The sequence below is a fragment of the Canis aureus genome, chromosome X (assembly GCF_053574225.1).
Source record: "Canis aureus isolate CA01 chromosome X, VMU_Caureus_v.1.0, whole genome shotgun sequence".
Taxonomy (NCBI): domain Eukaryota; kingdom Metazoa; phylum Chordata; class Mammalia; order Carnivora; family Canidae; genus Canis; species Canis aureus.
Window position 1 is genome coordinate 115,249,043 of NC_135649.1, and position 22,374 is coordinate 115,271,416.

General features: G+C 44.9%; 1 protein-coding gene across 4 annotated transcripts in view; it reads right to left on the reverse strand.

The window, feature by feature from the left end:
- Nucleotides 1–11,990: 11,990 nt before the first annotated feature.
- FRMPD4 (FERM and PDZ domain containing 4) overlaps nt 11,991–22,374 on the reverse strand; it is a 565,544-nt gene continuing 555,160 nt past the window's right edge. For 3 of the 4 annotated variants that reach the window (XM_077889744.1, XM_077889743.1, XM_077889745.1), the window contains exons 15-17: nt 19,467–20,531; nt 17,708–18,997; nt 11,991–16,067 (exon numbers count right to left, since the gene is read on the reverse strand). In XM_077889744.1, coding sequence (XP_077745870.1) covers nt 14,743–16,067; nt 17,708–18,997; nt 19,467–20,531 — 3,680 coding nt within the window. In that variant the 3' untranslated portion in view covers nt 11,991–14,742. Of the gene's footprint in view, nt 16,073–17,707; nt 18,998–19,466; nt 20,532–22,374 lie in introns of all 4 variants that reach the window. The other variant, XM_077889747.1, reaches the window with a different exon arrangement.

Sequence of the window (22,374 nt, forward strand, 5' to 3'; positions counted from 1 at the left end):
GGCCCTGGCTCCTGGCAGCCCCCACCCTGCTCCCTGCCTCTCTCGGTTCCACCACTCCAGGGGCCTCCTGGAAGTGGAGTCGAGCCACATTTATCCTGCTGTGAGTGGCTTATTTTACTCTGCAAACTGTGTTCCAGATTCATCCATGTTGCATGTGGCAGGCCTTCCTTTTTTATGGCTGAACAATATTCCAGTGTGTGTGTGTGCACGTGCGCGTGTGTCTTGCATGTCTGTGCTACCAGTTGCATTTTCTTTGTGTAGTCATCTGTCGATGGACACTTGGGTTCCTTCCATGTCTTGGCTGTTGTGAAAGGGGGTGGGGGGGCTATGAACATGGGGGTGCGGATCTCAGGAGCCATTAAGACTCGGAGAGCCAGGAAGCAGCGGCCCGGGAGCACCGGGTCTGAATCAGGGAGGCGCCACGGCCAGCTGCGGGGGGGCCCGGGTGGGTCTGCCCTGGGGGGGGGGGACTACGCAAACAAGGCCCCTCGGGGCTCAGGATGGGGGGGCTCGCCTCTGGCTACTGTGGGAAAGCCCGCACCTTCCTGCAAACGCATTTGGTTTTGTTCAATCTTAAAATAATCGCAGCGAACAGTCATTAGGGCTTGACACGTGTCACACACGCTCCCGAAGACCTGTTCACCCGCGTGTTTCCCAGGACAGCCAGGTGGCCGGACGTGGGCCGGGGAGCCGCCGCCCGGAGGATGTCTCTTACTAGGCCTCAGCGCAGGTGCTGCTCCCTCCGAGCCAACCCCCCGCCAGCGCGCACCACCTGCCGCCGACCCCCGCCCCTGGAGCCCGTCCCCAGGGAACCGACGCCGCCGGCCACAGCCCCCATCGCCACCCGGATAGGGATCGGGATCCAGATCGAGATCGGGGTCGGGATCGGGGTCCAGACTGGGATTGGGGTCCGGATCAGGGTCCAGACTGGGACCGGGGTCCAGAATGGGGTCGAGATCGGGATCGGGATCAGGATCAGGATCGCCTGCCCCGGGCCGCTGGGCTCTTGCCATTGCGGGTGAGGGTCGCCTTAAACGCAGCTGGAGCTCATGCCCCAAGGTCTTGGGAGAGCTTTCGAGATCAGCAAAGAGCGTCCTTGCGCGGCCCCAGCGGGGGGACCCCCTGCCCCCCGGAGCCCAGCTCCCAGGGCTTCTCTCCTCCCGGGGAGGAGGCGACACCCTCCGGTCTCAGCTGACCTCACCCTTCTAGCAAGACACTTTACTCATAAAAACAACTCCTTTTACTGGGTGACGGGCACCAAGAGGGACACTTCACAGGATGAGCACTGGGTGTTATGCTATATGTTGGCAAATTAAGCTCCAGTAAAAAAATACACAAAAATAAATGAACTAAAAAAAAAAAACAAACCTCCTTTTTTGTCACACACAGGTGGCCCTGAAACCGTATCAAACCAGAATCTACAACAGCTAGTCTTTGTTTTTTTTTTTTTTTTACATCTTATTTTTTTAAGCGCTCCCTGCTCCCAAGGTAGGAGTCAAACTCACCACCCCGAGATCAAGCGTGGCATGCTCTACCCTCTGAGCCAGCCAGGGCCTCCCAAGAGAGCGGCTTTATCCCCGTCTTACAGGTAAGAAAACCGAGGTGCCTAAACATTAGGTGCCTCACCCAAAGTCCCCCGCGGGACACCACAGGGCTGGGGGAAAAAAAGCAGAATGTGGATTTATCACTCTGTTAAGCAGAAAAGTCTTTCTGACTAAAAAATAACTTCTGAAATCTAAAAAACAAACACCTAACTGCAAAAAGATTCCTTTTATTAATGAAAACTTTTACAGTAATAAAAGCCCCTGTTTATTTATAAAAGCAAGGCCCTGTAGGAAAACTTTCTTAATAAAGCTTGTGATAAAGAGCCACCGTAAAAATACTTGCCTGCAAAAATAATTCTATGTATCATTAAATCTGAAAATTAAAAAAAAATCATTTATAGCTCAGCAACCATGGATCCATCCCAGGAGAGTCGTGTTCGGCATTGAATTATGAGTCTCTCATTCCCAGCGCTACCTGGTGGGGCCTTCCGTGCTTGCACTACTTGAAAGCAGCTAAAATTAGAGAATTAGCATAAAGCCAGGACCTAAAGGGCTATTTGGAGCCCAGGGTTTATTACTTTTATTCATTCCATAGCAAACATTTAATGAGTACCTGCTCTTTGCCAGGAGTATTCTGTGCTCGAGAATAAATAGAAATAAAACTCGTCTCTGTCCTCAAGGAAGTCAGTCTTTCATTGAGCTAAAGACCCACCTTGTACTGCTCAAGAACAAAGGCCAAAGGTCCACGGAGCTGGACGGTGGCAATTGCCTGGGCAGTTCTGCTGGGTTGACAGGCCGGGGCTTACGGCAGCAAAGGGTTGAAGGATGGATGGGGAAACTGAGGCTTGGGGAGGTTGAGAACTTTGAGAGCTTCCCAAAGGGATGTAAATCACAGGTTCGAGACCCAGAGCCGGAAGCCAGAATCGGAGCCAAAGTGAGGCTGAGTCTCTGAGCTCACGGGCCACCAACTCACTGGCAGATGTCAGATGGTTCCGAGGTGCTCCCACCTGTTCCTGGAAAGGATTAGATTCTGACGATTGTTGATGAACTGGTCCATAATATGGTTTCAGGGTGACTTTTATTTATTTATTTATTTTAAAGATTTTTTTGTTTATTTATTCATGAGAGACACACAGAGAGAGGCAGGGACACAGGCAGAGGGAGAAGCAGGCTCCATGTGGGGAGCCCGATGCAGGACTCGATCCCAGAACCCGGGGGTCACAACCTGAGCTGAAGGCAGGTGCTCAACCGCTGAGCCCCCCAGGCAGCCCTGATGGAGCCAGTTTGTAAGCCACTGTCTCGGAAGTTTGGAAAAGCTTAATTGCACATTCATTTGCTTGTTGATCAGTCGTCCAAATGTTATACATAGATTTCGTGCATTTGGTTAGCAGTGAGGACTAGATTCTGGCCACTTCATGTATTGGCTGGTGGATCAAAAACCCGGCGGCCTAAGCCAGTTTCCGTATTTTAGCAATTGCCCGGGTGATTCACACCCACGTCAAAGCTTATGTCAATAGGGAAAGAAGGTCCTTGGCATTTCAGTTCAATCTTTTTTTTTAAAGACATTTATTTATTTTATCTTTTGAAGTAATCTCTACACTCAACGTGGGGTTTGACTCATAATCAAGAGTCGCACACTCCGCCAACCGAGGCAGCCCCACACCCTAAGAAAAACCCCATTTATATGGTGGCTGCTGTATACACCAGGTATTGTTTGAAGCATCAGGAATACGAATATGAATAAGATGCAGGTATTTTCCCAAGAGCAGATTTAAAAATGAAACCTAAAAATATAATACTGAGTGAGTAATGCAGTAATGGAAGTATTGACCAGAAGAGGGAGTGTTGCTCTTTAGGGTTGGAGGGTCAATGGCAGAGGGCTGTCTGGGGAGGTGACCCCTGAGGTGTGATTTGAAAAACAAATAGAACCATTACTTGGATAAAGCAGAGAAAAGGCTTCAAGATGGAGAGTTATTTTCTTAAAAAAAAAAAAAAAGCTCACTTCGAATTATAATTACAAATTCAAGAAGTATTTTTCTTAAATCAGTCATTATTACACTCTTAATCTGTACTTACTCCTGGGTTTCCCCAGGCACCTGTGACCTCTACTCTGCCTTCTGTTCCATATTCTCAAAGACAGGAAAAAATGTCTTCCTGAATTTAGTTATTTTTTCCATTATGCTATTTTATTTGAGATACATTCAAGTGTGATTCAGTGAGATTTTTACATGATTAAATGTTATAATTATAATGTCTTATTTCATACCCATTCACCTTTAACAGTATAAATATTGTGTAATAGAAAAATAATTCTAAAATATAGAGTCATCTTTCACTCATAACAACATGAATGGGAGACCTATACAGCCTTGGTTTCAAGAATAAACTTTTTTTTTTCTTTTCAAAGTGCAATTTACTCCCAGGAATGTAATTCCTATTTAATGAACCTACAAATAAGTGGTAGTTTTACCCCACCCCACAGTAGACAAGGCGATTTACATATACTGTCCTATTTCCCTGACCCCACCAACGGTGTGGTTGTAGAAGGGATCGACTTGGTAGCAACCAACAATGGCCTGGCTGTTCTTGAGCCTACCTAGGAATGCAGGACTTTTCCTTCCTGCTAACGTCTCACCCAGTTTCTCCTGGGAGTCCTTGACGGCATCTCATGGGAGTTGACCGACAGTTCTGCCTAGAACATGGGACATTTGCCGTGTTCTTCTGCTTCAGTTCACCCTTGTTGTGATCTGCTCCCTATAAGCTAGTGGGGAGCACCTCAGTTTTTCCCCAGGCCACTTCACCGCCATGCGATCTGTGTCCTGGCCAAGGGTGTACCCCCAAAGAGTACCAAGTGGACCAGAGGCAGAAGGAGTATAACTTAGAAGTGATACAAATCACCATCCCCAACCTGTCCACACTTCACCATCTGAGCCTCTACAAATTCTGCTCATTCCACAGGATCTGATGGGCGATTTGATGTTAAGGAAGTGGTCTACATCTCTGGGGAAAAATAAAAGTAGATTCCTACCTGACATCATACAAAAAAGTGGATTTCAGGTGGATCAAAGGCCTAAATACGAATGGTGGAACCATAAAGTAAATAGAAGATGGTGTGGTAAAATACATCTCTCATTAGGGGCTGAGGAAGGACTTTTAAACTAAACCCTGAAGGCATTCATCATATATTTAAAGATTGGTGGGTGTGGTTATTTCCACACTAAGGTTTTCTGTTTTCAAAAGGAAACTATGGGCAAAGATCACTAATGATGGATTGGAAAAAGATATTTACTATGTCCCAAACCAATGAGGACCTTCTATATAAATATATTTTATTTTATTTATTTACTTTTAAAGATTTTATTTATTTATTCATGAGACACAGAGAGAGAGAGGCAGAGACACAGGCAGAGGGAGAAGTAGGCTCCAGGCAGGGAGCCCGACGTGGGACTCAAACCCTGGACCCCAGGATCACGCCCTGAGCTGAAGGCAGACGCTCAACCACTGAGCCACCCAGGTGCCCCTATATAAATACATTTTAAAAGTCTGTAAATTAACATAGAAAAATAGAAAACTTAAGTGAGAATTGGGCAAAAGACATGAAAGGAAATTAAAGGAAAAAGAACCCAAGTGGTCACTGACCATATGAAGAGAAGCTCAACCCCTTTATCATTCAGAGAATGCAAATTAAAAAAAAAACCAAATCCATCAAATAGGCAAAGTCAGAAAGCTGGATAACGCACATCATTGGTGGGATACATCATTCAATGCCCTGTGGGAGTGTAGACAGGTGCCACCATCTTGGTCACATTAAGTATACCTTGTGATCCAGTGTGTGTGTATATGTGTGTGTTTGCCTTGTTGCTCCTTTCTCAGAAGTCCAGGGAGTACTAGAGGAGTAGTCCAGTAAAGTCTGATTCAACAATATAGCTTTATAAAGCTCTGGAAAATGAAGGGGGAGAAAAAAGGGCCACAGAATCTGGGAAGAAATGAGCCCTGTTCTATATTCATCTCTGCTGGAATCCGCATGGAGGAAGTGGCATCCTTTTAGGGTACTCTGGCCATGAGTTCCAAGTGGGACATGGTGGGGAGCTGAACTAGAATGAGTGGGTTCCACTTCCAGCTGAATAACTTAGGAGCAAGCAACCTGAGTCGACTCATCCCCCTTCTCATAAATACTTGAGAAACCCATGGTTACACTGGTTAAAGTTCAGCATCTTTAATAATTCATCTGCCAGTTGAATTATTTGATCTAACCCGATCTTGAAGTCATAACTTGACTCTAAAATGAGTGCGACGAGAACAGTCATATTGCCACAGAAAGCTTACCTATGGACTTAGCACAAATAAAATTCTGGCCTGCACAGGTCAGAACATAATTATTGGCATTTGCAGCCCCAGAGGAACTTGGCATATTAACAGGGAAATATGTCTAGAGAATGGGCCTGGGCCAGGGCAGAGAAGGCTGAAGTCCGCGAGTCCTGAAAGCCTTTCAAGTCTGCATTTCAAGTGTCTACACTATTTCTTCTGTCCAGAGGAATATGTGATCTGTTGAGTTTGTGGCTGAGGGAAGAGCCCTAGCGGGCATGGTGGAGAGACCCTAAGATGGTCCCCCATGATTCCTGCTTCCTAGCATTCACACCCCAGACAGCCCTCTCCTCTTGAGTGTGGGCAGAACCTGTGACATGCTTCTAAGCAACAGAATGTGACAACAGTGAAGTAATTTTGGAGATGTACTTATGGCCCCAACTCAGTTAATTTGTCTTTTTTTTTTAAGATTTTATCTTTAAGCAATCTCTATACCAAACATAGGGCTCGAACCCACAACCCTGAGACTAAGAGTCACATGTCCCACTGACTGGCTGGCACCCTCAGCTCAGTTAATTTTGAATTAATCAAAAGAGTGGGTCTGACTTAAACAGGTGAAATCCTGAGTGGGTCTGACTTAATCAGGTGAAATCCATGAAAGAGGGACTGGATCCTCCCTGAGGTAGGAGGGGGGCTTGATAAAATAAGCAGCCATATTGGAAATATCCCTGTAGCAGGGAAATGTGGGCAGCCTCTATAGCCCGAAAGCAGCCTCCAGCCTTCAGCCTCCAGCCTCCAGCCCCCAGCAGCAAAAACACCAAGGCTACTTGCCAGTCGTCTAGCAGCAGGTAACTGAATTGTTTTTAACAATCTGAATGAGTTTGGAAGCAGATTCACCCCCAGCTGAGCCTTCAGATGAAAATGCAGCCCAGCCAAAACCTTTATTGCAACCCTGGGAGACCCTGAGGGGGTGACCCAAATAAGCTGTGCCCACACTCCTGAGCTCTGGAAGCTGTGAGATAATAAATGTGCCACTAAGTTTGTGTTCACTTGTTAAAGAGCAATAAAAAACTATTACAGAGGGTGGGTTGGGGAGTGTGAGGGGAGATAAAGAGGGGAAAGAAAGAGAGAATATAATGGATAGTGGAGACTAAATTTAAATTGGCTTTCATCAAACTCTGAGCTCATGTCTTCCTTTATTCCTTACCCTATGTATATTTTAGACTGCAGAGGGTATTGGGTCACATCTGAGTGGACTTGGGTGCAGGCTTGGAACCAAACCAAGAAGGAAGTTGGGCCCAAGAACTGGTAGAAAGATGAGGAAAGCAGAAGAAAATTCCAGCTCTGGGGTAAGGGTTGGTATGGAATCAGACTGTGTTGGGAAGGACATGTTTTAGGGAACAGATTGCTTATGCGGGCTGTCAGGTCAATACCTCCCACAACACTTCTCGTACCCCAGAACAGTTGGTCATTCACAGACTGACATGCACCCAAAATTCCACAGCAGAACTTCAGCTCTTGGGAAGAAATAGTCATCCATGCAAATCACACATCATCATCATCTAAGGCACCCAAAGGCTAAGAACAAGTGTGTGTGTGTGTGTGTGTGTGTGTGTGTGTGTGTGTGTTTGTGTTGTTCAGGGAGTACTCAGTTGTCTTTGGACCTGGAACTTCCCTGGGGCTGAGGGAAGGATTTGGTAGGTCAGAACCTGAGTCTGCAGAGGGAGAGCCTTTATCTGCTCCTGTCCTATTGCACATACCATTTAAATACCTTTAGCAGGGCCTGTGTGAAATGGGCATCACGTACTAACTGGTCAGAGTTGGCTCCTTCATTCCAAATCCAGACAAAGTCCTGACTTATGTGTGGTCCCTTCCTCGGCAGCCTATCCATTTCCCTCTTAGAACTTACTGCATGCAATCTGCCATTATTGTTTATTTTTTTCTCTTCTTTCCTTGCCCCCTAGCCCTGCACTTGCCCACCAGACCTCCACGGGCCACTAGCCACAAATGAGTTTCAAATTTAAATTAATTAAACTATATTAAAAGATTCCATTGCCTAGTCATTCTGGTTGCACTGCAAATATACAATAGCCACAGATGGCTATTTGCTACCGTATTGTGCATCATGGATTTAGAAAATGTCCAGGGATGCCTGAGTGGCCCAGTGGTTGAGCATCTGCCTTAGGCTCAGGGCATGATCCCAGGGTCCCGGGATCGAGTCCTGCATTGGGCTCCCTGCAGGGAGCCTGTTTCTCCCTCTGCTTGTGTCTCTCATGGATAAATAAATAAAATCTTTAAAAAAAGAGGGGATCCCTGGGTGGCTCAGTGGTTTAGTGCCTGCCTTTAGCTCAGGGCATGATCCTGGAGTCCTGGGATCAAGTCCCACTTCGGGCTCCCTTGCCTATGTCTCTGCCTCTATCTCTCTGTCTCGCGTGAATAAATAAATCTGAAAAAAAAAAAAGGAAAAGAAAATGTCCATGATTGTAGGAAATCCTACTGGACAGTGCTGAATGCTACCCATTCAGCTCTTTTCACCACAGGCTTCAGATCCTTTAAACCTCTGTGTACAGGCAGCCCTCATTCTGCATGGGTCTAATATGCATGAATTGCAGTTATCATGCTTTAGCTAGACACCCATCCTTCAACAACATGGCTTAAACTTCAGTTACCATGGCATGATAACTGTGAGTCATTACACAAAGTACAAACTTTGCTATTAGTCCCCAAATCACTATATAAATAAAAGATGTGCATGATGATTAGTGACCAATCATATCACTTCTTTCAAAGTCCATTGGTGATTGGCACTGAGCATCTGCTAGCTGGCTTGGGCACAGACAGCAAAGCATGGAGTCGTGCCGCCTCCTTTTCCCCCCTGGGTGATAGAGCCACATAACATTTTATAAAAATGGATGCTTGAAAGACGGAAGTGGCCAACAGAGATGAAAAGTGCAGTAAAGAAAAAAAAAGTGATAATGCTGGAAGTGAAATGAAAATCAAATGCAAATGAAATTATAGAAAAAAGTAGCTGATTATAGGAATATGAACACTGCCTTCATTTGAGACTGGACATACGCAGACAGAGGAATGCAGTGAAGGCGAATTCATTGACATAAGTGATGAGGGTGGCTGTGATGAAAAGGATGAAGCTGTCCCAGAGGAAGTGACACTGGAAAAGAAACCCACTTACATTAAAGGAACTCTTGGAAACATTTCACAACACTGAAAGCATGAACGATAAAATATGGGAAGCTGACCCAAATTTAGAAAGCAGTATGACAATTTGCCAAAGCATGGAAAAGATGCTTACTCCAGATTACAAGTTAAATAATGAATAAAAGAAGACAAGCACTGTTCACACTACCCTTTATAAGGCTTTACCAAAAAGGGGACACCGGGTGGTTCAGCGGTTGAGCATCTGCCTTCACCTCCAGTGTGATCCTGGAGTCCTGGGATCAAGTCCCACATCGGGCTCCCTGCATGGAGCCTGCTTCTCCCTCTGCCTGTGTCTCTGCCTCTCTCTCTCTCTCACTCTCTCTCTCTCAATAAATAAATCTTTTTTTTAAAAAAGGCTTTACCAAAAAGGCTCATTTTAATTCGTGAAGTTTCTAACGTTTTCAATTACTGTGTACTAAATATCCATTTTAGTATATTTTTTCATGTCACTACACTTACAATTGACAGTAAGATTGTAATGTTTTCACAAAAATATTGGGACAATTGTAATTTTTTCCTCATTGACTGTTAAGATCATTTTGCACATTTTTTATGGCTTGCTTGGTCATCTTTGTGCTGCTGCGATGCCATGAAAAGTGAAGACCGCCTGCAATGCTGACTCACTCTGAACCCTTCCTTTCTTGAGGAATGACAAGTGATTACTCATTCTAGCAAGGGTGCTGCATTTTTTTGGCAAGGACTATGTCAATCATTCACCATTGTATCCCACCTCCAGCACCTAGCACAGTGTTTGCCCAGATGAGGAATGAAGGAATGGACTCATCTTGCGTCTTTACGTGGGTGACAGAAAGGAGTCGTGGAGCATTTAGAGGGCAAAACATGAAAAGGGTACTAATCAAAGTAAAAACAGAACTATTACTTGATTGGAGCTTAGCAAGAAGGCTCAGCTTCCCGAATCCCACATACCTCCACTGCCAGAGCTAATTCTGCCTTAATTTGTGAATGATGATGCTGCAAACAGGATTTTGGTCCAGACTGTTGAGTAGAAAATGAGAATTAACAGAAAGAACAAAAAAAAAAAAAAAAAAAAAAAACCAAGCCCACAAATAATTCAATGCTTTGAGGTTAATGTGTAACAGAAAATTGAGATGGGATTGGAAAGACTGGAGAACGCGCAGCTGAAGGCAGCAAGTTAATTTCAAGTTGAAAGGGTGAACGAAGCAGCGTGGGATAATTGGCTCTCTCCTTCCAGTGACCCAGGATTTAACTCATTCCATTATTTTGTGCAGCAGAAACGCTTGATAAAGCCATGGATTGTTCTTCCATGGATTTCCTATGTACAGGCTTTGAAATTGAAAAATGAGTGGAGTAGGCCAGAGAACAGGGAGATAATTAAAAAGTATCCAACTTAGTGATGTTCAAGTTCCTATGAATATAAATTCAGTTCAAAAGGTTAGATTCTGACTCTGATCTTTCAAAGCAGAGAAGCTATCTCTGCAATGTAACTTTAAAGGAAGATTTGGGATGTTATACAGAGAAATGTTTTATCTCAGTTTTTGGACTGCCACAGGGGAAAGTAGCACTGGAATCCATAAAGCCGGACTGAAAGCTAGTCTCTCTCTCACACACACACACACACACACACACACACACACACACACACGCAGAGCTACTCAAATACCCACCCCACCTCCATGCACCCCTCCACCCCCCAAAATGTGGAGACAAAGTCAGGTTAGCGAGAAACAATGTAATATGTATGTATTTTGATCCCTATGAAGATTTCTAAATATTTGGAAGAGGAATCACCTGAACATAGCTGATTTGCTCATTTTCCAATTTAAAAATCTGTTGACAAAATCACGAATGGTAAACCAAAGAGAGCGGTCTTCTCCCAGGGCCGAACCAAGAGTAATCCAGGAGAAATAAATTAGAGTGACATCCTGAGTAGCTCAGGTGTATCATTCACAAGATAACTGGCATTTGGAAATGTATAAAAAAGGAACATTAACAAATGAAGCCTGTCTTTCCTAAGATGAATGATCATGGAAGGTGAAATTCATAGCAAAAGGAATTGATTCATTACAGTGATGCTGTGCTGGGCATTCCAATATTTATTGTTAGTCTTTCTTTGCTGGAAAGTAATTTCTTTTGTGATTAGACTGATTCCAGCTGGGCCTAGGCAGCCTGTGTTAATTTCAATGTCTGAGGCAATTGCACCAGTTGTTGGTCTTTACGAGAAGCCTAATGGTGTGGTGGTTGTTCATCTGAGTCTTTCCACATCCATCGTATTCTGGCCAATCTATTTACATAAAATATGCTGGGATGGGGACTCAGCTACAAGGGCAAATGCAGTCAGACCTATTCTGAGTCAAATGTTAAACTCATAAACCCAGATGATAACACTAACATCAGTATATACACATAAAGCTGAAAGCAGATGCCTTACATTGTTGACAGTGACTATGGGGCTTGGGTTTATAGGAATTTTCACTTTCTTCGTCACTTACTTCTGTAACATTTACCTGATAACATTAAGAAATGATTGATTTTTAAAAGTGTGAAAATGGCATTGTGGTTGTTTAAAAGTTCTTATCTTTTAAAGAAGTTCTTAGTAAATGAATTGGTGTGTGAGAAGTACAGATGAATTCATTATATGATTGTGTCTACTTCTGTATATGTTTCAAAGTTTTAAAATGAAAGATTAATAGCGGTACACTCGGAAAACCAGGCTGGGAACTCAATATGAAGGACCTCAAGTACGGGGGCGCCTGCGTGGCACAGTTGGTTGTGTGGCTGACTCTTGGTTTCAGCTCAGGTTATGATCTCAGGGTTCTGACATGGAGCCCTGGAACGGGCTCTGTGCTCAGTGAGGTCTTTCACTCTCCCTCTCCCCCTCCCCCCACCCACACATGCTCTCCCCCTCTCTCTAAAATAAATACATCTTAAAAAAAAAAAAGGACCTCAGGTACAAGGAAATTTTATTCTCTTGTTCAGTGGTCTCTCAACCTGTGTGAATGCAACCTTATCTGCGACAAGATTTTTGCATACATGCACCAGGCATATGCTTATTAATTGATTTATTTATTTAAAATGATGTACATATACCACCGTACTATTATGCCATTATAAAACATACACAAACATAAAAAAGGCTAGATAAAAATAAACACAAGGATCATTCTAACATGTTCTTCCTACACTCTAGTGGACCTGGACCCCACTTAGGAGCCCCATGTGTAGTGAATGGGAGGGCTCTTGAGGTTTTCTAAGTACTAAAGAGTTTGTTTATAAGAAACAGAAACGTACTGGAGCACCCATAGGTAATGGGAGATGGTTTAGAAAGACCCCTGCTTCACTGAGGCCTCTCAAAGAACTGGGATGGACTGGGCAGCTGTCCTATCTAAGGGGATAGGATTTGAACAAGGATCACCACTTCCTTGTACACTTCTTCTATACACATGCAACGCACATAATGCATCCTGCACATACAGGCAGGAGACAATATGCATACAAAGCAAACATCCCCCACACATTATCTTGGGCAAGATATTTACCGTAGGGACTACGATGAAATCATCTTAACATTAAGTAAGTATGTACTTTGCCAGGTATTGCAGCAAAACCTTCACACACATGATTGTACTTAAAAGTCATGACAATCCTATGGAAAGAGATGTCCATTTTACTATAAGGAAATTGAGATTAAAAAAAAAATTGATGAACTTTCCCAAGATGAAGGGGGTAGAAAATGGCAGAGTCGAAATTTAAATCAAGAAGTTTCTGACCCCAGGCCCCATGTCCTTAACTAGTAAACCATATTGCCTCCATAGGGAATTAACAACAGTGTCCAAACCATAAGATTGTTGCGATGGTTAAATATATGTGATATGTTTAGCACATTGTCTGACATAGAACACACATCCTATTAATGTTAGCATTTTAGTACACAGAATATTTACCAAAAATTTCCACAGTAAACACCATTAATATTTATCAATATCAAACACCAATATTTATAATTATAAGAAAATAATGTATTATTTAAACATTATTTATAATAACACACACCTAAACTCCTTTTGTTTGCTACCATCTAGAAATATGTGTGACTTTTGTGATGGAGTCTCTATGGAATGACTGATGAGATAGCAACTATAGACTGTTCCGCCTCCTGCCCAGTAGGCTACAAAAATGAAGTATTTGCACCTGGCATACTCCTGTCATCTTTAAAGGAGCCGTCTACACAAACAGGAGTAGGTGTAGCTTAAGCACTAAATGACCCATGAAGTACATATGTACATATCAATTTTATTTGACAATTGCGGTTTGTATCCTTTCGCTTTGACCAAAAGACACATTTGTTGACAGAGGACAGTTCTGAAAACTTCTTTGCATTCCATCAGTTTCACGTAAAGTGGTCAAATTTGCCACTTGCTTGTTTGTTTCCTTCAGCTTTCATATTTCTCTCTACCAATCCAAATTAGAGCTTTTACTAGATACTTTGTTTATCATGGCTTCTGTATCAGAGGAGCCATCTCTCCCTGATTTTTCTGGAACGTTCTGGATTTGAAACTGTCCCAACGTCAGGCTGGAATTCCAAATTTGGTTGGAAGCATTGGCCCCTAGAAAGGTGATGCATGAAGCTCTGTACGGAGAGCTGTGACTCACAGGCTGGTGTCTGGGCTGCTTTACATGACTGGATCTGCACTTATTTGATGATCATTGAATGTTGCTTTTTGTAATTTCGCAAATACTTCACTAAATGTTCTGTCACTCTTAATGGAATTCTAAGTTTCACGGTTGAGTCGGGGTGGGGAGGAAGATGATGTCTTTGGTTTATATATTTTGACATTTAATCAAAAGAGATCTCTCTTTTATCAAACAATTTAATTTTGATATTATTCATTCCTTTCATTTTACGTCATTAGATCATCTCTAACTCTAGGTATTACCTAGGAACCTGCGCATCATTACCTCTCTTCTTCTATTTGGGAAGTATTTGAACTACAGAAACATCATGAAGAGCATTCGTACTGACACAATCGAATCCACCCCCACCCCATTTCTAGCCCAAATGGCAGAAGCCAAAATTAAATTTTATGTAGGATTCTTGGAAGAAAGCATCAGATAACCAAACACTATGAGCAAAAAATTAATTTATTATATATATTCTCTAATAATTCATAATAGCTTCTTGGATTTTAAATGTCTCTTTTGCTATTTCCAATGCTTAAAAATCATAATTTTAAAACATAAGTACTGTTTTATATACACTATGATTTCTTTCTCTCTCTCTCTCTCTCTCTCCCCCTCGCTCTCTCTCTCTCCCTCTTTTTTAACTTCTAAGTATGAATGATATGGTCTCCAAGTATCCGCTTGGAGGGAAAGGGGATGGGATTCATTGTTTTGCTCTAACACGGGAGAATTTAAAACTTCACATCATATACCTGGAGTTTCAACTATATGAAAAATAGCCAAATGTCATCACTTTCTTGTATATTTCTTTTACATGTATATATATGTATAATATAAACAGAATACTTCTGATTAGTACATTTCAACATTTCATCAATGTGACTTTTATCTCCTATTTTATATAAAATAACAAAATATACAGAGAGAAGAAAGGAGACATCTGTTCATCGTACACATAAAGTAAATAAAAGTTCATGTATGGCTTTGCAAAGGTAGATTATGATGTGACTTTCATACTTTATTTATTTAAAAGCATCTTGAGAGAACGTGTTAGTGTGCTTACGAGGGCGGCCATGGTGGTTGAATGTCGCGCCGAGAGTCCAACATTAGGATCCCCAGTGGTCTTTCCAGTGGCTGCCTCTGCAGCTTTCAGGAGACAAATGTAGTTTATGACCACTTCATTGATCTTCGCTACAATTTCCTGCCGCTGTGTTTCTGAGTTCACGACTTTAACTAATCGCATGCAAGCTTCCGTTAGGCAACAGAGCACTTGAAAGCTGGAAGTCATAGCTAGGAGCATCTCCTCTGGGCTTTTCTCGGCCATCGCCAGCTTCCTACAGGCACTTCCCAACTGTCTGGACTCAATGGACAACAGTTGCTTGTACTGAGAAAGCGTAAGGTCATATGCTTCAGGGCGTGACTCCTCCCTCTTCCCCTTTGTCGCCCTTACGAGGCAGAGCAGCTCATTGGCATCATTTTGGGCTGCGAGGAACCCATCGGGCATTGCGTATGTGCTCTCTTTTAGGGCATTTATTCTTGCAATCCGGGCATCGAAGGCCAGGTTGCTAAAGTCCGCGTCATCTGGGCCACTCAGGTCTTCCGCCCAGACCTTCAGCACTGACCCCCTGGACAGCTCCCCTCCTTGCTTCTGAATCCCAACAGCCGGAGGTGGGCTGATTGGTTCTGGCGTGGCTTGAGTCATCTGTGGCCGAAAGAGGCAAGAGACCTGGCGCGTGGCCTCTCCCTCCTCTTCATCCTCATCTCCATCTTCATCCTGCCCTCGGTTCAGGAAGCAGTAGCTGAAAGGTCCCCGGCATCTCCAGTTGCTGCCTTCCAGCTTGCGCAAGGGTAATGTCCTGTACAGCTTGGAGTCTTTGTGAGCCACCGGGGACCTCTTGTGAACTTTTCCCTCGGAGCTAAAGAACATCGAGCTTTGGGAAAAACTTTTGGTGAGCTTCTTCCCCAGGGGGAGTTCTGCTCGCCTTTCCGAACTGGCCTCCGGTGCTTCTGTGATTCCCGGACACTTTAAGCTGACCGCACCCTTGGTTCTCTCTTGGAAGGTCTCCAAACCCACAGATCCCGAGAGGATACTGCTGCTACGCCGCAGAGCCTTCTGGCTGGGGGGTGTCCCGAGGCTCCCCCCTCTCAGATCCAGTGGCCGCCAGTTCACAGCCTCTCCGTATGCCAGATTTGCTTGGGAGAAATCATTAGGGTCTTGATTTGGAATTGGCACCTTTGATTCCGAGTGAATGTTTGATGGTAGCAGGATGGGATCAGCTTCAGGATGTTGAGACCAAGCTGAAGGCATGCCTCCTCGTCTCTCCTTCCCAGGCTCTGTCAAAGCTACACTAGGGGTAGCAGAAAAACAGAGAGAATCGTTAAGCATCTCATGGGTGGTCATTTTCACTGACTCTCTAGGTGCTGGCTGTCACTTCCCGAGGATGTACTCTAGAAGGGCTGCCATTTGTCAGGGTCACCCTCCTTTTCAAAGACTGCCTCCTGAGATCTCATAAGATTTCCATTTCAAGATATATTGGGTAGCTGTTATTTCTGAAACTATGGATTTATTTGTTTTGAAACTATGGATTTATTTTGAATTGGCTAGAAATCACAATTATTTGCAGAGACTGTGGCGCTTCACAACTTGTCTGACCCCCGGTATTTATCTATCAGTGTTTAGACATGTAATTAGAAAACACACATCCTAGATCTCGGCTATTCAAAATATTTATGACATTTGAGTTTCATTTCAAGGGCGTTAGGTTAGTCCTGGCATCAGTTACTTAGTTACCTTTTTTTTTCTTAAGTGGTCTAATTAAGGCAAAGTAAATAAGGTCAGTTTTTCAAGAGGACCCCACGAGGACTGCCTGGTATGGGGTTTGAAGAGGAGACCCTGGGCGAGTTGCTCAACTTTTTGCAAAAAAGTTGTCATGTGAAGAAAATATTTCCATCTCACGGAATTTTTGTGCGAAGAGGGAAATTAGGTGAAAGCTCTTCATGAGCCACGAAAGATTAAACAGCGTGCTTCAGTTAGAGGTCAAGACACTAGCTGAGTGATGAGTTAGGGAACATTCATAGGCAGGTTTCCCGAGGCTGGTGATGTCAGTGGTGGGTTTTGTGAAAGTAGATCATCTTAAAAGGGCAGGAATGGAAATGAACCTATGCAAGATCTCACTAACATCTACTGACCTAGTCTGGAAGAGATGTTATGGATATACTTTGATATCTGAGAGTAGGAAAGAACATCTGTTTTGGCCACGTGATGGCTGGCCGAGTGGATTGGTGAGAGGAATATGTGCCCACTGGGTGGTAGGATGGTGAAGATGGGCACAGAGGTGGTTGTGTTCTTGTTTCTACCTATGCCTATGTTTTATTATTTGGGGGAAAATAAAGCAGCTCATCACACGTACCCCCAAAGCCTTCCTGACACTGAGGTGTACCGGATACTTCAGGACATGTCTCTAAGAGAGTCTTACGGAGTAGGGAGGGATATTAAGTATTGCTGAAAGGCAAACGATCTTCCCCACCCCCTTCCATCTCCCTGCTACCCTGCTCTATCATCCCTTCTTGACTCTCAATAATGAAATGGCAAAAATAGAAATTCGAGGTCTTGAGGAGGAAATCAAACTCTTGTGACACTACATGACACCATCCTGTAATTAAGAGTCACCCTGAGCACGGCTAAAAATCTACATTTTTAGAAAAAAAAATGTGTCGCTCTGCCAAATTTTGGAAGCAAGCATAGAGCAAGGTTCTGAAGAGCAGATGCCATCTCCACTATTGTTACAGATCTAGAAATGTCAGTGTTTGCTCAGACACTGGGGGATCGCTGACCGATACTTAACCTGGCCATAGTTTTGCAGCCCCTACCAAAATTCTAACTTCTACTTTTCTTCCCGACTTTCTACTTTGGGGTTTGTTGTCAATCCGGGTTACACGCTTCTGGTGGGCAAGGCAAAGCGCTAAATCCATCATTGCTGTACCTGTGGTTTCCTTAATCTTGGGGAGTCGATGACATCCATCTCTCAAAGTGCCAAACAGGGGTTCTGCATTAATAGCTGTGTGCAGAGCGGGCACTGCCATCCGTGGACACATGCCTTCTGTCTGGGGGTGCAATTCCTTAAAGGTGGCTCCATGGCTGGGGAGCCCGGTGGCTCTCTCCTCGGCGGGAATGTAACTCATGCCTTTCCCTGAAGTCTCAGGAATCAGGTGCTTCCCCATGGCGGGGCAGAGGGGGGACTCCACAGGCGTGGCACAGGTGCTGCTGCTGCTGCCTGTGCCACAGCCCGCGTCCACCGAAGAGCCTTGAGAGCTCTGCAGAGAAAAATGGCACTCGCTTTGTAACGATGACATCCGCTTGGCCAAGTGGTAGTCACAGAGGCGGGCCACGCTCTCTTCAGCCTCCGGAAGCTTGGAAGGATGGTCACAGGTAGACGGGTCGGTATCCTCTGGGTTATCTAAGTCTTTGGCTGAAGATACACAGGTCACGTCAGTTAAGAAGTGGTCCCGTTGGCCAAGTGCTGAAACCTCACCGGCTTCTCCGTCGGGAGCCCCTTCGTCCTTCTCTTCCGCCTCCCTGGGCCCCAGTCCGGGAGCTCTGGGGAACGGGATCCCCGTCGCTGCTTCCAGCCCACTTTTGTCGGCCACTGCCCCCTCGGTGGCCACGTACCATCTTTGGCTGTCCTTGCGAAAGGCAGTTCTTTCCAGGTTAAAAGTGCTGAGGTGTTGGCTGTCCCGTGAGGACACGGTACCGAATTTACCTTTGGCTTCCTCCTCTGCCTCGGCTGATTTGGTCCCCTGCTGTTTTTTCCCCGGCACGTTCCCACTAGGGGGCGCCTTCCCTTCCCCGTCGGCCAGCTTGCTTTTCCTTTTGCTGGTGCAGGAATACACCACCGACCCCATGTGCAGTTTGCTAAAATAGTCAGTGACCGACTTGGTCTCCATGGTCTCGGGCTCCATCTCCATGGGGTCTGGGTGCAGGATCTGCTTGGAAGGCACGACTGGGGGCGGGAGGTCAGTCCCGGGGCGGGCGGCCAGGCCGTGAGGGGGCTTGGGAGGCAAGCCCCCCGCGGGGGCCTTGGAGGCGGGGAACTCTGTCTGCTCTTCCGCAAGGGGGTGGTAGCCTTCGTGAGTGGCCAAGAACATGCGGGAGAGGCTCTCTGACTGCTTCTGCGCGGTGGCCAGTTCAGAGTTCTCAGTCATTTCAGAAGAGTTAGTCTCATTGCCCGAGTCTGACGAAGACTCGGGACTATAAGCCCGCAAGATGGCTACACCTGCATGCCGCAAAAAACAAGAACCGATTAATGGATGCATCAGAGGCACTAGGAGACATGTAAGAAGACGGGACTCGTTATTATCAAAAAACCAAAAACCAAAACAAAACAAAACAAAAAAAAACCCAAAAGCCAACGACAACAACAACAAAAAACCAAGTTTTTCCCTTTTCAGCAAGGACTCTCAGTTTATTGCACAACTGTTCCAGAAATGGGGAAAAATACGTGCCACATATTTAAAAAAAAAACACAAAAAACCAAAAAACAAAACGAAAACAAAGGAAACCACATACACAAGAAAAAAAAAAAAAAGGAAAAAAAATACCCCATGACGGTAGCTTCAGCACACTCATGAAACGGGACATGCGTGAAATGGACAACAGCACATCAACAGGGCTCCAAGGGTAAATGGCTTGAGAGGATGGAATGCATGGTTATCACTGAATAAATGTAACAATCGTGAAAGAACCTGAATTGTCACTGGTCTGCTGTTCTTCTGACACGGACAGAGCTTCTAGAGCTTCCAGCGTGGAAACCACGGTGCTATCCAGCCCCTTCTCACACTTCCCCTCGGCGCTGGTGGGCACAGCGTCAATGAGGGACACGGGGATCTCATCATTTTGCAGACTTCGGCCCGGCTCCTTATCCTCGAGGAAGGACGCTGCCTGGCTCTGAGAGTCCTCCTCGTCTGAACTATCTCGAAAGCCAGGTGGGGGTGCGGCGATGGCCATGTTCAAGGAACGCAACAGGAAGTCATCCTCATTGTCATCCCCTTCTGGAGGGGGCAGGGATGTGAGGTCGATGATGTCATCGCTCGAGCCAGACAGGTTGAGGATGGCTGGCTGGTTCATCTCCCCCACCACGAGGTCCTCCTCACAGCTCACTTCATCCTCGTCCTCTGCGTCGTCAGTGTTTTCTGCATAACAGATGTCGTGCAGGAGGGGCTCCTCTATCCCCTCGGCGGCCTCAAAGTTTTTGACGTCACCTATGTTTGCGTAAACAGAATTTGCCACAAACTGGATGCTCTCTGCGTCGGGAGTGAGATCCAGGCCCTTCATGTCATTGGCACTGCTGATGTAGAGATTCCTCTGCTTCTCCAGCAGTTCTGGGCTCTCCTCCAATAGTCTCTCGTAGCCGAGAGTCGGGGGATTAAGACCATCATCCAAGGCGAGATCTCCGAAAATAAAGGACACTTTGGCTCCTCTCGGAGACTCCTGTGCTTTCTTGAGAGTTTCTGGTCCCGAGAGGGTCAACAGGGACCGCTGTGCCAGACTTCTGTAGTCCGCCTCACACGCGGCATCGCCCGGCTGGGTCAGCGGCTGGTTGAGTTCATCTGGATTATAGGTGTTGTCTAGATACAGGTGCCGGTGGTCTTTGGGACACAAGGTGCCATCTGAAATATCGACCGTCTTCTGTTTTGAATCGATGTATGTTATCTGGGCTTCTTGCTCCCCTTCGCCGATAAAGGTGGTCATCTGGGGGATACAGTTCCAATCTGGGCCAAGGAGGTTATGCTTTCCTTTATTTTCAGCTCCTAAGAAGAAAGAATCATGCAAAGACAACGTTACTCTGAGGCCTGGTTTCTTAATTTAACGACTGGTAGCACCACTTCTGTAAATACAGTCATGCAGCTTTCCGGACATGGTACCGGTTGATTGAGGCTTCAGGTGTCAGGATTTCTTGGTTAAGGTGAACTGACCCTAACAAAATACATCCCGCACAAAATATAATTGCTATTCCATAAAGGACAACACCATCTGAGTACAGGGAACTACCCCTTATCTCCATCTGACCCCTGGTTCTGTTATTAGAAGATCTCATCTACGTCTACGAATGTGAATAGACGACACGCCTCTAAAATTCCTTAAAGGCCGCAGTCCAATCGGCTGGCATTCCAGAAAATAGATTCCCCCCTTCTTGGTAAAGCGAGATCTAACATTTACCACTTCGCCGAGGGAGATGTTGGACTTTTTTCCTCATTGAGGTAGAAGAAAGTCAAGGAACCTCGTACTTCCACCACAGATTTTAGGAAACATTGTAATGATAATGTCATAATAGAAATAATCTAGTATATACATAAATAAAAACATAATCATGTTGTAATGATGGCACAGAGACCTCTTATCTTTAGCCTTTTTACATCCTAGTAGGTGTTAATATATTCACGTATAAATGTCAGCATGCACGCCTGTTTGTGTGCGCATGCACACACATGTATGATGCAGCTGGTGGAGCGTATCATAGGTAACGTACTTCTCTCTGCTATTTTTTTCTCTTTTCTATTTCTAAGCGTAGTTAACAGTTTGGCTAATTTCGATTTTTATTTGTATCATGAAAACTCCTGAAGATCTGTTTGATGTTCCTCATGAATTAAAATTGCAAAACCCTAATTTAAAAATCACTGTTTTCTTTCTTCCTCAAGGGTCTTCCAGCAGGGAATTTTGATGTGGAGACTCTGCTCTGATATTTAACAAGACAAAGCAGTGCGTCATTCTGTCAATATTGCTTTGTAGACTGCAGAGGAAACATTCTGAGGACATGTTAGGGCCACATATTCTCCCATTAGTGCCCTCCGATTGCTCCCTGGCCTAGGTTTGGATAATACTGACATCAGATGTGCAAGACATACGGGGAGAAAAGTCAGTTTTACTGAAGATGTTTCTGCTCCAACTTGTACGCATTGAACTCAACGCTGAATGTTGTTCCAAGTCCTTTTGCTAAATGCACATGTTTTCAAGAAGAGCAAGTAAAGAAATAATTTTGAAGACACTGAGCTACACAAGAACATATTTACATGTTACCTTACAATAAGTATACTGGGGGGGGGGTCAGCACTGTTTTGTGAACAATTTCGATTACGACCGACTGTGTGCGGGGCTGGGGGTGTGCACGCGCACGTTCATGTATGTCAGGAGACTGAATTGCTGGGGGAGGAAGAGTCGTTTAGCAAAGTTGTGACGGAGCTCTGGGTTTAAACTGGTGGTTGGCAAACTTCTCCTGTAAAGGGAGGGCTAGAGAGCAGACATTTTAGGTCTTGTGGGCCAACTGCTCAGTTGAGCAACCACTCAACTCTGCTGTTGTAACAGGAAAGTAGCCGTGGTGAGACATCCACGAATGCATGGAGTGGGGTGAATGGTGGCCTCGTCAAAAGATAAGTCCACTCTGTGAATATGACCTTATTTGAAAAAAGAGCCTTTGCAAGTATCATTCAGTTATGGATCTTGAGGTGAGTTCATCTGGATTATCTGCGTGGGCCTTAAATCCAATGATGACTGTCATAGGAGGAAAACAGAGGGAGATTTGGGCCCCACAGAAAAGCAAGGAAGGCCATAGAAGATGGATGCAGAGACCGGACTTGTGCAGACACAAGGAACGCT